Source organism: Budorcas taxicolor, chromosome 17 (assembly GCF_023091745.1).
Source record: "Budorcas taxicolor isolate Tak-1 chromosome 17, Takin1.1, whole genome shotgun sequence".
In the NCBI taxonomy this organism is placed as follows: Eukaryota; Metazoa; Chordata; class Mammalia; order Artiodactyla; family Bovidae; genus Budorcas; species Budorcas taxicolor.
The window spans coordinates 62,404,543-62,418,185 of NC_068926.1; the positions used below are offsets into that span (position 1 = coordinate 62,404,543).

The 13,643-nt window shown below is 42.6% G+C and overlaps 2 protein-coding genes across 3 annotated transcripts in view; both read right to left on the bottom strand.

Annotated features, from left to right (window-relative positions):
* Window positions 1-918: 918 nt before the first annotated feature.
* On the bottom strand, window positions 919-7,280 carry LOC128062109 (disintegrin and metalloproteinase domain-containing protein 1a-like). The gene is given in 4 exon segments (XM_052654465.1): window positions 919-992; window positions 1,347-1,537; window positions 1,539-3,488; window positions 7,264-7,280. Coding segments are annotated over 4 exon segments (2,232 nt in total).
* Window positions 7,281-7,938: 658 nt separating this feature from the next.
* Window positions 7,939-13,643, bottom strand: part of MAPKAPK5 (MAPK activated protein kinase 5) — a 29,870-nt gene continuing 24,165 nt past the window's right edge. The window contains exons 11-14 of one of the 2 annotated variants that reach the window (XM_052654563.1): window positions 12,161-12,291; window positions 11,780-11,895; window positions 10,681-10,785; window positions 7,939-8,585 (exon numbers count right to left, since the gene is read on the bottom strand). In XM_052654563.1, coding sequence (XP_052510523.1) covers window positions 8,491-8,585; window positions 10,681-10,785; window positions 11,780-11,895; window positions 12,161-12,291 — 447 coding nt within the window. In that variant the 3' untranslated portion in view covers window positions 7,939-8,490. Of the gene's footprint in view, window positions 8,586-10,680; window positions 10,786-11,773; window positions 11,896-12,160; window positions 12,292-13,643 lie in introns of both variants that reach the window. The other variant, XM_052654561.1, reaches the window with a different exon arrangement.

The window sequence follows — 13,643 nt, forward strand, 5'->3', positions numbered from 1 at the left end:
TTGACTGCACACAGCTTCTTGCATAGAGTTGGTGATGTTACATGTGTTTTGTGCTCTCTTTACACACACTTGACCCCCCTCCAAAGCTCTGTTTCTTTAGACGGTCAGGCAGCAATATATTAATTTAAAAATCAGGAATAAACATAAGTAGAAAAACAGAAAACAAAGGAATAATTATTAATACCAGCTGAACTCCACACTAGACAAGGTTGTCTCTTGCCTAAGTGCTCTCCTTCCCTCATGCACCACCCCCATGCATCCAACGTGATCAGAGCACCCTGGATCAGATGTAGTCCCTTCCAAGAGAGCCACCAAATAAAGAAGCCGCAAAGACTAGGCATTATGGAGTCTGAAGTGATGCTCCTTAAAATAGCTTTTTATTTAAAATCATTTTCTATTCATGAATAGTAATTGTTGAGGCAAATTAGATTACTGAACAGATAACCTTCTTTAAATGGTATGTATGAGTGGGATGGAAGATCCTGTAGGTGCAAATAATAGTGTTTATCAAACAATGCACAGGGAGGATAGTATGCCGTGAAAAGTGTAATTTCAGATCAGAAATTGGCCCGACTAAAAGATGACATTGATAAGTATGATCCATGAGAAGAACTTACATAAAGTTGTTTTGTGAAATGGGAAAAAAGCAGAAGTGTAGAATAGTTTACATACGAGTTCACATATGAATATATAACCAAATTAATAAAACGAATACTGAAAGCATTGTCATCCTGTTCCTATGTTGGTATGTTTCTGTAGACCATCCCTGTCAGAGTTAAAGGGTCCATCAATTCTCACTTCACCTTTGCTTCTGTGAGTGCCTCATTCCCACTCAGTGCTTGAGATATTTGATATTTTTGAACTCTTCCTCCAGTACACGTCTGCCTTTGGTTATCCTTGTCCTTCACCTGCTGCCTCTTATGATGCTGGCTGTCCTGGTGGTGGGGCCTGTGGTGGGGGTGCCGCCGGTGGGGGCGCCTCCGGTGGAGGTCCTGCTGGTGGAGGTGCCTCTGGTGTGGGTACCCCTGGGGGGGGTACCTCTGGTGGGGGTCCCTGCTCTGGTGGGGGACCCTCCTCTGCCTCCTCTATTATCCCCACTGGGAGGAGCTCCATTATGAATACCTCACTACTGCTTTCCTCTGAATCCACCTCTGAGGTATGCGGTGGGGACTCTATTGTCTCAACTCCAGTCTTGATGCTAACAAGTAATACAATTACCAAAAATATTAAAAGTAACGAAGGTAATATGAAAACAATGTTGCCCAAGTATTCAGTCTGAAAGCTACGAGTCTTAGGAGTTTCACTTTGACCTTCACTTGAAAGTTGAATTGATGTGCTAGGAGGACCACTGTCCACACTACCACCGTCTCCTGGATCTTTGCAGTCAGGGGGCGCATAGCCTTCCTCACAATGGCAGTGCCTAAAATTGTTGCAAACTCCTTTCCCGTTACACAATTCTGTTGTCTCACAGCTGTACCCAAGTGAGGTGTGATCAGTACACAGGTGATTCATGCAGACTTTGTGTGGGGCACAGAGTGCCAGTGTGTGCATCTCCATCATCAGGGATATCAGCAGTGTCATAGGCATCCATGCTCCAGCACCAGTCATCGTTGTGAGCGACCTGGATCAGTGTATGATTGGGTTTGATTTGTGGCACCTCTCTAACATTTGTACATATAAGTTTCCCACAAAATATGTTATCATCTGCACACTTCAGATATGTTAACCTCGGTGAGCTGGTGGTACCACAGTTTCCAAACCGGTCCCCTCTTGTGTTCATTGAAACGTAACACTTTTCTGGGGCGGACCTTGCAGGGGACCCGTAGATATCCATGCATTGATTGTCAGGGTTCTTACACCGACCTCCAGCACAGTAGTGAATTCTATCACACATTGTACCATCTAGCTTATAGCTGTCTCTGGGACATTCTCCCGAGGAACCATTACAATACTCTGGGAGGTCACACTCTCCCAAAGCAGCACGGCACATGAATCCCTTGTATCTCAGGCGACATTTATCACAGCAGAGTCCATCACTACATTCTGCATGCTCTCTCAGCATACATCTGGTGTCACAGCATGGGTGCATTTCACACTTAGACCCACAGTCACACTGCTCAGGTCCTTCTACAATGCCGTCGCCACAGCGGGAAGCCCTCCGTAAGCGGCCTTTGTGCCCAGGCTTGTTAAACAGGCAGGCCCCCTTGTGTTCCCAGAGGAACTGGTGGAAGAAGTCAGAGCTGCAGTTGCTGAAGCCACTTTCTTTAGTGATGTTTTCATGCATGAGGCAGAAGGGCCTGTCTTTACAAATGCAGGCCGAATGGTCGTGCCGAATACCCAAGTTGTGTCCAAGCTCGTGGACCATGAGTGCTGCAAACAGGAGGACATCCTCGTGGTGGAAAGATTCCACGGCTGCTGCAAAATCACTGGAGCAGGCACCACTGAGAAATGCCTGCCCCGTATCCTCTTTAGGATGCTGTCCCACGATCATGTGGGCAACATCATGCTTGACACGATGGAAGAGGTTCTCTTGTCTCCAGCTGTTGAAATTCCTGAGTGCAACTTGCAGGTCCACGGGGACCTCTGTGAGGTCCCCCTCAGTCCAGATCTCCATTCCGGCCAGCACCACCTCTGTGTTTATTCCCCTTGTGAAGCTGTTGGCCAGAGCGATGATGTCCATTACTCTCTGGACTGTCTGCTTGACGTCACTGCCCCACATTTGGAACCGCTGGTTGTTGACCACGACAAACATCTCCACGTACTTGATATGTGACCACAAGTCGGACGGCACCTGCCAGCTGTGAGGCTTGCCGCTCTCCGGTCGCCGGCTGGTGGACGCCACTTGGCTGTCTTTGGACGTGACGCCACAGGAGACGCGAGCTTCGTGGGCCATGGCGTACAACACGTGTTCAAACCGTTTGGAAGAGTGCACGGGCTCAACGCCATAGGACTTTTCCTCCTTAATCAGGAGGCCCCTGAGGCCTGAACAGGTGTTGACAGAAACGAAAGAACCTGGGACTCCTTCTATGTAGCCTTCATAGTGACAGTCCTGCGAGACGGGAGGCATTTCTTGCCCCAGGATGCCATTGTGGTAGCTGAAGACCGGGAAGTTATCCACAAAATAGTCTCTCTTCACCGTCAGGTGAATCAGCTGCCTCTGGCCCTGCATAAATAGCACGTAGGAGAGCTTTTCCACTTGGTCTTCCCTTCCTTCCACTGTCAGACTCTTGGGAATGACTATTTCATAGGAAGAGTGATGTAGTGAGCCCAGGTCACCGTACAGGCTTGGCAGAGAAATCAGTACCAAGAACAACAGGATCCCCAACCCGGCACATGAAAGTCCTGGCACCGGGGCCAGCCTCAAGCCCTTCGTGTGAGGAGCCCAGGTTTGAAGCGCTCTCATAGCCTCAGACATAGCCACTTGCCTTTTCCACAGAGAAGGCAGTATAGAGGCAGAGTCTCTCACAGACGCTGCCACTGACACGGCCCTAGTGAATCAGTTGATGATGCAGGGCTTGTGTCCAGCAGCAGCAGCAGCTCTCCCTGACACACAGACCCTCTGTCACAGGTACTCACTTCAGATCTATGCTGGCTCCCTTCTGGGTGGATGCTGCCCAGCTCTTGTGTCTTACAGACCTTGGGGCTGTGTTTCTGTTTTTTTTCTCTCTTGTACTTCAGTAGTTTCCTGACTATATGACCCCCTTCCCACAGCAACGGTTTTAATGGTCCATGGCTGTTTCCTCTACCCAAGTAGACGGCCTCCAATAGTTTCAAGTCAGTAATTTTACTCAAGCAAATTATCCTTGTCCTTAGCCCAGTCCATACTATTCCTGATATCCGTTAATCTGCTCATTCTCTGAAACCCAACATTCTGGCAGGAGGTCAGGGGGGAGGGGATGGGGATTCTTTGGGGATCCCAGAGCAGGATGATGTTCTTTGTTGCCCACTGTCTCTTTTCCTGGTATCTGTAGTATTGAGGATATTGTTTCTCAGTCCAATCCTCCTTTGTCAGGGTCTGCTTTTTTTGTTTAATTCAAGCAAACTTCTACATAGGTGCAGAAACTCTCCCTCATTCACTTTTGTTTATGACAGATGAGTTTTGAGATTTTATATCTACATGTAAACATAATTTTCCTCCAATAAGAATAATTCTGAATGTATAGATATACTGTTGAATGAAAGAAGTTCAGTTTCACTATGGAGACTAACAAGTGACTAGGATCAAAGTTGTTTCTCCCAACATAAAAACAAACTCTGGAGTAAGACTAAATTCTGAATAACCAGCTTATCTAGTTACCATTTCATCAAGAAAATAAAAATGCACTGTATGAGAATTTTTTTTAATATTTATTTTTTATTTATTTGGCTGCATAGAGTCTTAGTTGTGGCATGTGGGAACTAGTTCCCTGACCAGGGATCGAACCCAGCCCCCTTGTATAGGGAGCACAGAGTCTTAGCCACTGGACCACCAAGGAATTCCCTGTATAAGAATTTTTTAAAGACCTCTTTGCTTTTGTAACTAAAACTAAACCATAATGTCTATGAATGTCTTTTAACTTGATTTTCATGTTGATGTTATATTTAGTAGTATAGATTTAAAAGAAAAAAAGGGAAAAAAAGCTTCATCTATCCACATTCTTTGCCCAGTTATTCTTTTCTGCATCCTAATATCAACTAAGTAAGACTCTACATGTTTTATCTTGCATTAAAATAATTTTATATTAAGTCAAATACTTACAATATAAAACCTTCAAAATAAGGGTTAGGAATATAAGTACCGCACAAAAATGGAGAGATGTACTATATAATTTGAAAAAGAATGGTATACCAGATCTCAGGTATAAGCATGAGCACATGAAGTCATTAACCCTTTCCAGTTAATAATGTTTAATTCCTAACAGACAAGGAAATTTATGCATATCTAGCAAGAAAATTAATACCATCATATCACCCATTAAAAATTTACAGCAAAAAATGGTGAAATGATTTCTAGGTGTATTTCCTTTCTCCTTGTATTTTATATAAGAGAAAAGCCTCTTAAAATTATATAACTTGGAAACTATCACAGATTTTAGATGTTCCCCTGTTCTTGAGCAAACAGACAGGACAAATTTGATCAAGTCATTTTGTGGGACAAAAGAATCAAATCAATAATGAAAGACCACTTCTACTTTTTAAATAAATAAAAATATAATTAAAATTAAATATCCAGTTTTCCAAGTCTCAAATTGAAACACATTTTCATCAATACACACGTATGCAAGTATTCACACACAGGATCTGATTTAAATCATTTGACTTCAATAATTCCTTCAACTTGTTCTATCTCAAATGAATACAAAAACAAAATTCTTTTTAAAAAAGCATTTCCTCCTATCTGCATGTTTCAGACAGTTAACTTCTGACAAGTGTTTCCTAGCTTATAAAATACATTAGCCAGAAAAATACAAATGTTGTTCCACATCAAATAGATTAATAATTGTGGTAAAATCTAAAAGTATTTGAGTGATAAGTAATGGTTATATAGTAAGCAGAGGGTTGGCAAATCATGTAGGAAAACTGAAGACTCCTCCTGCCTATGAGAACTGTTCTTAGAATGTGAACTTTCTGCAGATACAGGCATTAGAGGGACAGGTCAAAAGAGACAAGGATGATTTTGTTTCACTTCCAGTACATGTTAGTTTTCTTTTATTAGCAAAACTGACTGGTAAAGTTAAAGCAGAATTTGCTACTGGCCTACAAACTCCCCATAAACAAAACCTCACTTTAAAGACCAAACAGTGCTGAGTCTTTTGGAAGCTCCAGTTTTGTCATGGAGCTCTGTGTCAGTTAGGACCCACTTTTAAACACCCTCTAGCGTATTCTATGGACTTCCCGAGTGGCTCAGTCGGTAAAACCGTCTGCCTATAATGCAGGAGACCTGGGTTTGATCCCTGGGTCGGGAAGATCCCCCTGGAGAAGGAAACGGCAACCCACTCCAGTACTCTTGCCTGGAAAATCCCATGGACCAACGGAGGAGCCTGGTAGGCTACAGGCCATGGAGTCGCAAAGAGTCAGACACAACTGAGCCACTTCACTTTCAGGGTATTCTAAAACTCTGAGCATGAACCTGTCTGGACACTCTACTCATTTGGGAGGCCAGTTTAATTCAGCCTAAAGAAACATGAGCAACCTCTGCTTAGAGTAAAAGGAAGCATCTTTTGGACACACTTTTAGATCATACCTAAAATTCACCGCACAGGGAAATCATCCTGAGCCTTTAGAAGACACCCAAATAACAAATTTGAGAAGTTAATGGTAGACTAGTTCCTCTGCTAGAAGGTTCTTCTGAAGAAAAAGAAGAGTAACAAAGTTAGTTACTGCCTTCCTCACCCTAGGGAATACTGAAGTGAAAGTCACTTAGTTCTGTCCAACGCTTTGCAACCCCATGGACTATACAGTCCATGGAATTCTCCAGGCCAGAATACTGGAATGGGTAGCCTTTCCCTTCTCCAGGGGCTTTTCCTAACCCAGGGATCAAACCTAAGTCTCCCACATTGCAGGCAGATTCTTTACAAGCTGAGCCATAAGAAAAGCCCACAAATACTGAACCTCTGCAATAAACTAAGAAACATAACAGGGATTCAGTTGTTCCAGAAACAAGTGCAGTTTTTCCTGACTGCAGAAAGTGATTTATAAGACTGCATTTCACTGAAAAACAGAATTCAACTTTTAATTCAACTCTCAGCTAAGTTTTTTGGTTTTTCTCTGCTGCCTGTTAGATTTTGCCATGTTTAAAAGTATTGAATTCTCCTTACAGGGTATCCATTTATAAGTTATCAGTCCCCTGAGATTAGTGAGTCTTACCTCAAAAAATGCCTTGAATTAAAAATTCTCCAAAATATGAGGGAACTGATGTATAAGGTAATTGCTAAGAGATATTATTTTTATCATGTATTACTGCACTCATTCACATACATATGGGGTATACTAACCAAATGTCATCCTGAAGACATATTAGCAAAGTGGAAGAGTTAGAAAGTAAGTGAGCTCTGTGGGGTTGATTTCAATTGAAGAGAATGTGATGGGATGAAACTGAGTAACCGATCCTACCGAGCCTTTCCTTCTCTGTGAATTGGAGTTTGCCTATTAGCTCTCCCATTTACCAACACCGAACGAACAACCAAAACTAGTAAAACAAATAAATAAAAATGGTTTGTTATGGAAGCCCATTGCACAATAGCACAGTAGAAAAGCACTGAGCCATGTATCCAAGTATCTGACCTCTGGGCCAAAACCATGCTTCCTGAAAATGAAGAGTGCTAAATAAAATACATGCAGTCCAGGGGATGCCAACATGAAACCCAGGCAGAAACGTTAGAGAAAAAAGGTAGCCTTAAGACAGAAACCTGGACCATCTTAGATGCTAACCCAGTTGTTGTTGTTCAGTCACTAAGTCATGTCCAACTCTTTGTGACCCCCATGGACTACAGCACACCAGACCTCCTTGTCCCTCACTATCCTTCAGAGTTTACCAAGTTCATGTCCATTGAGCCGGTGATACTATCCAAGCATCTCATCCTCTGCCACCTTCTTCTCCTTTTGCCTTCAGTCTTTCCCAGTATCAGGGTCTCTTCCAGTGAGTAAGCTCTTCACATCAGGTGGCCAAAGTATTAGAGCTTCAGCTTCAGCATCAGTCCTTCCAATGAATATCCATTAGTCCAGTTTTTATGACATGTAACTTTCTCAGAAAAATCATTCCATAAAAGGAGTCAGAAGAACAGGAAAAGGAGGTAAGAAGCAATGGAGCTGGTGAGGGCTTCAGGAAATGGGGAGTACAAGGTAGGACCTCGAAGGAAGTGACAGGGCTGAAGCTCTGGTTAAACATGAAAGAATGAACTCAATAGAGAATCCTATTAAAGAAACACACCAATACCTTTTAACAAATACGACAATAAAGAAATGGGACCACTTTTCCCTAGGGAAGTAGGGAGAAGAGAAACGAGGACTCAGCTCCCTGCCTCTTCCATCACAGGAGTTGGCACCCTCTGAGTTCCATGTGGCAGTTTGCAACGGATCCACAAAAAATTCTTGGCACCAGAGCTAATCCACCAACAGTGCAGAGAGGAAATACACAGGGCAACTGAAACCAGATTCCACAGTACTTGATTCAACTGTTTACTAAGCAGAGAGGTCAAAATAGTCAGTCCTTTGCCTACCACTGGCAAATGGTTTTTGTATGCTTTATTACAAATAAAACAATCTTGCTTGACAATACCGTCAGCTTTACAACAGATGACTAAACAATCCTAAAGTAATAGTATATCTCTAGGAACTGAGCTTTTCTTAAAACAAATGAACTATATATACTATTAGTAAATCCTGTATCTAAATTTATATAGCATCTTTAAGCAGTGTGGAAATGAAATTATGATTTATTAATTTACATAAAAATTATACATTAATGAATAAATCTTCAAATTTTTTAAAAAACAAAGTCTGAAGCTGTCATTATTGGGATTCGTGGGAAGTGGTTTGCTCTTCTATCACTTGCTTCACAATTTCAGCCAGTTTTAATCGATCTACTTTATCAGTGAATCCACGACCTGAAACTCAAAAAAGGAAAAGGTGAGTCTCCAAACTATTGGGTAGGTGGTTAAGATTCTTGACAGGGACCCAATAAGGTACACCTCACTAGTGTCAAATTCACCTTCACCAATGGAAGAACCATCACCAACACTGATCACAAGCAGTTCAAGTCCCCCATTTTTCAGGTAGAGTTGAGCAGCTTATTAACCTGGTCATAAAAATCCAGTGTTCAGTACAACAGCACAGAAGGAAACCACAAAGAGGGAGAAGTTCTTTGTAAGAACTCATATCCAAACTATATAAAGAACTCGTGCACGTTTATAAGAGAGGTACAAGTCAACAGAAAACTGGGCGACAGAATAGGCACTTCACAAAATCTAAGTGGCCAGTAAACATTAAAAAGTGCTTACGCTTGTAAGTCATCAGGGAAAGGCAAAGTAAAATGACACTGCAATACCAATAGTACTTACTAATTAGAATGACTAAAATGAAAAAGACAATAGCAAGTGTTGGTGTGGATACAGAATAATTAGAACCCTCAAACCCTGCCAGTGGAGGTATACATTGGTATGACAACTTTGGGAAACTGGTGGCAGTACCTTCTAAAGCCAAACAGATGAATATCCCCATGAACCAGCAACTCTAATTCTAGATACGTAAGAGAAATGAGTTCCCTGATGATCCAGTGGTTGGGTGTCTGCCTGCCAATGCAGGGGACATGGGTCTGATCCCTGGTCCAGGAAAATCCCACATGCCACCAGGCAACTAAGCCCATGAGCCATAGCTACTGAAGCTCACACACTCTGAGCCAATGCTCTGCAATAAGAGAAGTGAAGCCACCGCAATGAGAAGCCGGTGCACCTCAACTGGAGAGTAGCCCTCGGTCACTGCAACTAGAGAAAGCCTGCGTGAAGCAATGAAGACCCAGTGCAGCTAAAAATAAATAAACGGAAATAAATAAATCTTAAAAAGAAGATATATGCTAGAGTGTTCAGAGCAGTGCTTTCCTTAATTACCAAAACCTGGAAACAACCCACATATCCATTCAACAGTAGAATGGATAAATACAAAAACTATTTATATGGTATATATATATGGAGAAAAAAAACATGAATATATAGAGAGAACATATGTACATTTACATATATATATAAAAATGAGAAATGAATTGCTACTACACATAACAATATGGTTGAATCTCACAAACATTGACAAAAAGAAGCCAGATACAAAAAAACATAGACTTGTCTGATTCCATATACATAAAATATAAAATCAGGCAAAACTGATATATAGCGCTAGAAATTGGGCTCATAATTACCCTGTGGGGAAGGAGGTAGTAGAGGAGGGCACATATTCAAGTGCTGGTTATGTGAGAATGTTCACTTTGTGAAAATTTATTGGAAGTGTGCACCTCAAATGTGGTCACTTTTCTGTATAGATTATTTCAAAATCTTTAAAAAAAGAGAAAATCCTATAGAAGCTAATTTCCAAGTACAGAAACGGCTGGGCTAGCTTTTGGACTTCTCATGTCCAAAAACCAGGCTCCCTGCCTTGAGCATCTTAGACCTGAAGTCTAGCCTACTACGCTAGGAAGACAATACAAAAGCAGCTCAAAAAATACACCTCTGCCTTTGCCTGTGGGGAAAAAAATTCAACGAACAGCAGATTTGGGACACTCTGCTCTTTAGTGTAACAGGTCTTCTCTAAGCTGAGCAGATCTGCAGGGTGGACTCTGCAGTACTTTGCCCTCTTTCTCCCCTTAAGACTGAACTGCTCTTTAATGACGCGGTTAAAAGCTCAGGTATCTGGAAGGAGTTCTGAGATCTGATGCTTTGTTTTTGCCGAAGTGGTATGTGATGGGGGCTCTGGACAGCAATGAATCTGCAACACACAATTCATTTGAACTCTGGAAAACAAGCAAAAAGGCCGGATGTCCAGATATGCCTGGGTAGTTACTGCAGGATTAACTCCCTCTCCCACAATACTCCACTCACTCTCCAGCCCTACTTCACCTGAACACAGCCCCAGCTCAGCCCCCAGAGATCCTACATAATCTAAACACAAATAATTCTCTGCATTCCTGGGGAAAGGCATAATTAAGGCTCCTACCATTCCAGCTGAAGCTTTGCAGAGTATCTCTGAGGAGTTTGCATTCCCGATTATACTTCCAAGCTTCCTGCACTACTTCATTCAGCTTTTCATCTTCATTCTCTCCTATTAATAAAGGTGAAAAAGAAGTTGCATTCCTCTGCAGCATCATGGGGTTTTATTGTCAAAGATGGAAGGACAGGATGTCCACTTTATTGAGAAAGTGATCATAAAAGGTGCGAGCTTTTCCAGATTATCATTACTGCTAGTTCCTACATTACATGTAGACTACTTCTGGTTTCTGAATTCTTCCTACCCTGACCACCTGACAGACATCCCCTGAGGCCCCCAGAGTCTTAGCCCTGGGGGATGGGAAGTAGGCAGTGTTGGGCTATTGCTGATCAAAAACACCTGGTTAACCTACAAGATCATGAGAAGGAAGAACGAGGCTGAGTGGGCTACCTTCTTTCTCCTAAGCTCATTTCCTACTCTGGAAGGCTACCTGAGGTACACTATGTGAGCTCTCTTAAAACCCAAGGAATCTAGGAAGACTGGTCAGCTCAGTAGTTTTCAGGCCTACAACATGAAGTATCTCATTCATCTGCGGAGAAAAGCCCGTCCTATCCCATTAAGTGGAAAGAGAACATATTCAAAGAGAGCTCTCACTCAAAAGACATGTATATAAGTCCCAGTCTGCCTGGAATACCAGTAGCAGCCAGGGCCACTTCTGAACTTGGAAGGTCTTCTCTTTATATTCACAAGTTAATGACAGCCTTGTACTCTAGATATGGTGTTTCTCAACCTTCCTGACCTTCCCAACCTAATCCTGACCCTGTTCACATTTTCCATCCTCTATCCTGTTATCTCATTAACAAACTAAGAAAATAGAAAATTACATGTTATGTCTGAAACTGCCAATTAAACGCAAACTAGAAATTTCATAGGAAGCCAAAGGTGGGGCAGAACCTGCGCATTTCTGAGTGCCCACCGTCCCCTCTTCAGTGGGCTGAGTGTGTAAGGCACTTAGAGGCGAGACAGACACTTCAGATTGACCCACTCCCCCAGCCAGGCGCACACGCACACACAGCCACGCACAAAGCAGAAACGGTGTGACCTTTACCAGCCTGGGGGAGGATACACTGAGCAATCACGTCGCGGAGCTTCTCCAAGGCAACATTGGAATCCTCGGCTCCGTTCTCACGGTCATGGATGTAAACACCATCCTTTGGTTTGGTGCTTTAGAAGTTTGGGAAAGAGGTAAGAACAAAGTGAGACCCCAAAACCCAGCTCTTTATGGATGTTAATTCTAAACACTAAACATAAGGCAAGATTTTTCAGATAAAATTTTAAAGTATCTCCAACTTCTGATGCTATTTAAAGAACTTATCCTTTCCACCCTCTTAAGAGGCAAAAAAGGGCAAGACCCTTGGCTGACCTTTCAGAACCCTGTCCTTGGCCACACCAGCCATGAAGGGAGAATCGAAGAAGTAAGTTCAGTTACCCAAGTAATTTCCTCTTCCTTAGAATGGGGTTATTCACAGAGTGCAGGGGTTTGAGGCTGACTTTTAGTTCCTGGATCCGCATGTTGGCCAACTGTTCCGCATGGGCCTGCTGGATCCCTGCAACCACCGCCTGAATGCAAACACTGGTGTCAGTTTTTCATATTCATTTCTGGGCACCTAAAAAACCAATCTAACAGAGAAGGAGAATCTCTAAAAGAACTAAGCAGGTAATTTCAGTCTTATACTTGGAAGTATACAAATGCTGAAAAGGCAGAGGACTCTTCCCCATGGGTCAGCAGGGCCCAGGAAATACTAGGCCAGCCAAGGGCCACACAACAGCAAGCCCTTCTTCCCTGCAGGGGGACAGAAAGGCAAGTAAGAAAAACAAACAAGGCTCATGCTCATAGTCATTGGCAAGGGCAAGTGTAAAGAGAGTCATACATGTACATCAAGGGAAAGGCTGGCCGGCTGCTGCCTGAGAAGACTCCCTGACTGGCATTTATTCGCTTCCCTCAAGGTGGAAACAGTCACCTCAGCCCCAATGACTCAGAACCCCAAGTATTTCACCTGGTGAGCATGGAAGACCCTCACAGACTCTTCTGTAAAGCCAGTCAATTAATTTACAATGAAAAATAACTCATAAAGTCTAGCACTCTTCAAGTCTGTCTTTATGACCAGTGTGTTCTCTCACTATGGGCAGACCAACAAGGGAAAGCAAATAATCAGCAAAAAGCTTCGTAAGAATGAGATGATCCCACTTTTGTATTAAAAAAAAAAAAAAAAAAGGACAAACTGTGTGAATGTGTGTGTGTCTCCCCAGAAAAAGATCAGGAAGGATACATCAAGTCACAGATCACCTCACCTCTCAGGGCTGAGACTGGGACAGGGTAATTGAAAGGAACTTTTGCTTTTTATTTTATATACCTCTGTGTTATTTGAAAGAAAAAATATACTTCCTTGGTAAGCACACAATTAGATCCGGAAGAGTTCAAACTCTTTGAAGTAAACTACAGTAATTGACCCTGGCTACCCATCTCCAGACCCGTGCATCTATTTCCTTCTTATCAGAGATAGCCCAACCAAAGAGACGGGAACCCTGCAAGGTCACGAGCTCAGACTCCATCTCCTAGCCACAGCCGAGATGGACACTATTCAGCTTCTGCATGTGGCCATTTTTTCTTCACTTCCAAAGGTGACCAGCCTGCATCTTGACCACATCATTTCTTTCAAAATGGGAATACACTGTCACACTCCAGTTCCACCTTAAAGGCCTTTTTCTTCATTAAGATTATGCATATTCAAACTTGGCTTAGTTAGATACTAATCTTAAAGTAACTCCAGAAGACAATCTTCTTCATTTCCAACATCCTGAGGGAAACCACACTGTAACACTCAAGAGCTGACAATCAGAGGATATAAGTAATCCTGTATTTGGGACTGACCAAACAAACTATTTCTGGGTTATCGGATACTTTTAAACCA